The 4,468-nt window shown below is 35.4% G+C and overlaps 1 protein-coding gene across 1 annotated transcript; it reads left to right on the forward strand.

The window, feature by feature from the left end:
• The first annotated feature begins 807 nt into the window (after positions 1 to 807).
• LOC108336519 (S-adenosylmethionine decarboxylase proenzyme 4) lies at positions 808 to 2,565 on the forward strand. Its single transcript, XM_017573003.2, has one exon. The coding sequence runs from the start codon at positions 911 to 913 to the stop codon at positions 1,952 to 1,954; it is 1,044 nt and encodes a 347-aa protein (XP_017428492.1). The 5' UTR covers positions 808 to 910; the 3' UTR covers positions 1,955 to 2,565.
• Positions 2,566 to 4,468: the final 1,903 nt, after the last annotated feature.

The raw sequence follows: 4,468 nt of genomic DNA on the forward strand, positions 1-4,468 counted from the left end.
TTGAGTGAACATGATCTACAACACTCACTAAATTCGCCTTGTCATTTTGAAAAAGAACTTTATCATGTGGAGTTATGCTTGACATTTCCCTGCATCACTTCAACCAATTATTATGGTCAAAACAGGGCCCTTAACCTTCAAATCTAATTAAGTTTTCCCCTAGATGAAATACTTCAAAACAAGAAAGAGAACTAACTTTACACACCAGAAAGCCCAAAATGTATTAAAAACAAAGCTTCCAAATACTAATATTTTTTCTTGAACCACTAAAAAGCCAGTTAATTGATAATAATGCTAGACTAATATATCATGAGCAAGTAAGTTGGAGAACTGTTGAAAGTGATGATTGAGCATCTTTAAATTATTTAATCGAATCCTAAATCTATTTGGGAGAAAGAGAAAACAGAAAAAGCACTGTTGGTATGTGGTGGTGTTGGTAAGTCGCTAGAGGGAGAACTAGAAATCCATAACAGTGACAGAGGTTAGTGGAGAATAGAGAGATAGAATAGTAAGTGACAAAAGAGCAAAAAAATGGTAAGCGTGGGCTTAAATTCCGTTGCCTGTTGCTTTCCCTGATGGAAGAGAAGATTGCACTAAAAAAACTTAGCAACAAATTGTAGCACATCATCATCCTATTCACTTCATTATGCCTACAATCATGATTCTTGGTTCCATCACCCGCATGCTTTCTTCCAAACACCTTCACTACTACATCCTACACACTCTCATTCTGATTCGCACACACCTATAAATCTCATTTACCCCCCAATCCTTTCTCTCACCTCATCCTTCCAATCAAACATTTCATCTCACCTTCTCTCGACCTTTCTCTGCAACTACCCTTCTTCCCTCTGTTACATTTACATTCCCTCTTCCTAACACTCACACACACACACACACACTCATCCAAATGGCCGTCTCGGGTTTCGAAGGCTTCGAGAAAAGATTGGAGCTTCATTTCTTCGGCGATGATCCGGCCATCTTCCCACTTGGGCTAAGGAAGCTTGAGTTTCAATCACTGGAACAGGTCCTCGAAGCTGTCCAATGCACCGTCGTTTCAGCAGTAGGAAACTCCTACTTCGATGCCTACGTGCTGTCAGAATCAAGCCTCTTTGTTTACCCGACCAAGATCATCATCAAAACATGTGGCACAACCCAGCTTCTGAAATCCATTCTTCCCTTGATCCAATACGCTCACCACTTAGGCCTCACCCTCTCCTCTTGCCGCTACACCAGAGGAAGCTTCATCTTCCCCAAGTCACAACCTTTCCCTCACACCAGCTTCAAGGACGAGGTTACCTACTTGCAAGACACAATCCCTTCAAACCTCTGCTTCAGAAAAGCCTCCATCATGCCCTCAAAATCTTCTTCACACTCTTGGCACGTCTTCACCGCCAACGACAGCACACACGCTCTCCCCCACCTGCCCTATGATCACGACAACGAGTTACTATTCACCATGGAGATCTGTATGACCGAGCTGGACCCCATCCTCGCACGCAAGTTTTTCCGGCCACCGGAGGACGGAAAATCCGGCGACTCTGCCGGGAAGGAGATGACGGAGCTCACCGGGATAAACGAAATCAACCCGGACGCCCTTATCTGCGACTTCGCGTTCGACCCGTGTGGGTATTCCATGAATGGCATGGACGGGGATTGGTACTCCACCATCCACGTCACTCCGGAGGACGGTTTCAGTTACGCCAGCTTCGAGTGCGTCGGCTCCGTCAACGACAACATGGCACACGTGTTGAGGAAGGTGGTGAAGATTTTCCGTCCCGGGACGATGTCCATATCCACGACGTGCAATGGCTTCGGCAACGACACGTGGACGCAGATGGCGAGTGCGGTGGAGCCTCTGGGCATGAAATGTCGGAGCTTTGCAATGGACCAGTTCCCCGCCGCCGGCACCGTGGTTTTTCAAACGTTCAGCGGGCGCCGGAAAAGTGTCTAAAGGCGGAGAAAGTAAAAGAAAGTGGCGGCGGAGAGAAACATAATAGGTAGGAAGTTAGAGTTAGTTGAAAATTTTAGGGGGGAGGTGAGGTGGCAGAATGTGATTGGTTGTGGAGAAGTGGGTGGTAAGTGATGCAGAAGTAGAAGAGGGTGGAGAAATGGAGATTCATTGGTGTTTGGAATATTATGAAAAAGGAGAAGAAGAAATGAAGGAAGCAATGTAAGGTTGGGATACTGGGTTGATCATGATAATGCACCCCACTTAGGCTTGTCACGCCTAAGATTTTTGAAGATGTGTAGTGGGTGTAAAAGTGCTCTTGTTTGAGGTTATATTCAACTTTCTTTCTTCTTCTTCTTTCCCCTTTTTTTTTTCTTTTTTTTTCTTTTCTTTTCTTTTCTCTTCTCTCCTTCCCTCTCTTGTCTTTTATGCTTTGTTTGTAGAGTATTAAAGAACAAAATCACACTTTTTTTTCCTACATTTTTTCTTCATTAGGTGTGTATATTTATCATCTCTCTTCTGCTACACTATGTTCTGGGAGATCAGCAATCAAAAAGAGCATAGGTGCATGAGGCATTACACGAATCATACGTAATAAAGTTTGTTTTCTCACATATTTTATTATGGCTTTCGTCGTATTATATATTAAAGAAGGCGTAGAAAATATGGTAGGAAGTAGTAAGAATGGTGGTGAGCGTTAAAGTGCATGAGGGCATAATTGCATGCGATGTAGAAGGCAAAGAGATTATTATTAAAGTAGGAGACAAGTACAGAAAGCACTATAAAATTCATGGTTCCCCTTTTGTAAACTACTTAGGAGATCTTTCAAAAAAGTTTCATAAGTATAGCTGTTGGGTATAATACACGTTTTAAGTTACACCATCAAACCCTCAAAACCACACATACCATACAATTCAATCACATAAACAAACACACCAATTCACAATCATCTCATCAAAGACCTGTTTCGCCTTTCTTAATCTCTTCATCTACACTTTTTCTAACATAAGTATGGGATTTTTTTATTTACTTTTTACTAATTTTTCTTATTTATTTATTATTATTATTATTATTATTAATTGAACATGTTTGGATTGCTATGTGAATATGTAGAGCTAGTAAAATTGGTTGAACATGAATGAATATAGAGTTTGGATTCTAAATTTTAAGCATACGTTAAATGTGGGCATTTGTAGTCTGATATAAAACCCATGTTCTAAAGGGTTTGGGTCAAACTGGTTCGGTTGGGTTTGGGTTATTCACTTTTATTCCAAAAAAAATATATAGTGATTGATGTAATTTGAATTTAATAATTGCCTACACTATTTGTGTTCCCTCTTGGTTTTATTTAATAAAACACAAGCACGTGATTAAAATTGTCAAAGGTTTCTGGTATTTATTTTGTTTAATATTCTTTGTCAGTTTAATTTAGTATGGTCAGGTAATATTTATACACGTTATCTCATTATTTTTTTTTCATAAAAATGAAATATAATATTTAAATTTAAAATTGGTTTGGTTAGCAATTTAATTAGCGGATGATTTTTTAGACTAATTATTTAAAATAAGTATTATTTGGGTTGAAGTAAAAAATAATAAAAAAATGTTTGCCAAAAGAAAAAATTGAACATCAAATTAAATAGAATTTTTTTTAATCTAACTAATATTTCATCTTGTTTAATGTAAATAGAATATTCATGAATAACTCATAATTTCAACATGTCTAAAAAAATTAAATTATCAATATATTCACTTGTATTATCTTAAAATAAAAATAATAAGATCAAAACTTCTACTAATTAAATTAGTAATTTTCTTAATCTAATAAATATTTAGGAAAGTATTTCTCTTCGACCTATTGATTATATATAAGGATTTTAGAATTATAAACTTATACCAATTTTCATATACTTCACATAAAAATTACATCATAAGTTACATATCTACAAATTCACAAAAATGTCTTGCAATCAACATTAAAATATATACAACAATTTTGACATTCAAATAAAAACAAACTTTTCTTCATTATTATTAAAAAAAAGCATATTGAGTATAAATTCAATTATTTACCTTTTTTTTCAAACCCGGAGTTTGTTATTAAAGAAAAACTTAATTGTATATTTTTTACTATTTTATTCTTGATATTTTAACAAAATATTTTCCATCTACACTTTTATCGTCATATTTTTATTTTCGTACCACACTTTATAATATTGTTTTTTCAAATTTTATGCACTTTTTCATGTATTATTTATAAAAGGGTATCGTTCTTGTATATTAGTATTTATTTTTTTCTTTGAAGTGTTGATAGTTATGAAACTGAGTCACGCGAAATATACATGAAAAGTATAATCAGACAAAAATATCACATTTTATGTATTTACTTAAAGGGTTATATTTTATTCACACGTATTTGATTTCATACTAAATATAAATATTATTATTATTATTATTATTATTAATTTTGTTATCATGTTATTATTGCATATTATTATGTTAGAATAAAATTTGGAG

This window comes from Vigna angularis, chromosome 1 (assembly GCF_016808095.1).
Source record: "Vigna angularis cultivar LongXiaoDou No.4 chromosome 1, ASM1680809v1, whole genome shotgun sequence".
In the NCBI taxonomy this organism is placed as follows: domain Eukaryota; kingdom Viridiplantae; phylum Streptophyta; class Magnoliopsida; order Fabales; family Fabaceae; genus Vigna; species Vigna angularis.

Bases quoted from the DNA above. Each gene is read 5' to 3' on its own strand.
- LOC108336519 (XM_017573003.2), top strand. From the start codon at position 911: ATGGCCGTCTCGGGTTTCGAAGGCTTCGAGAAAAGATTGGAGCTTCAT.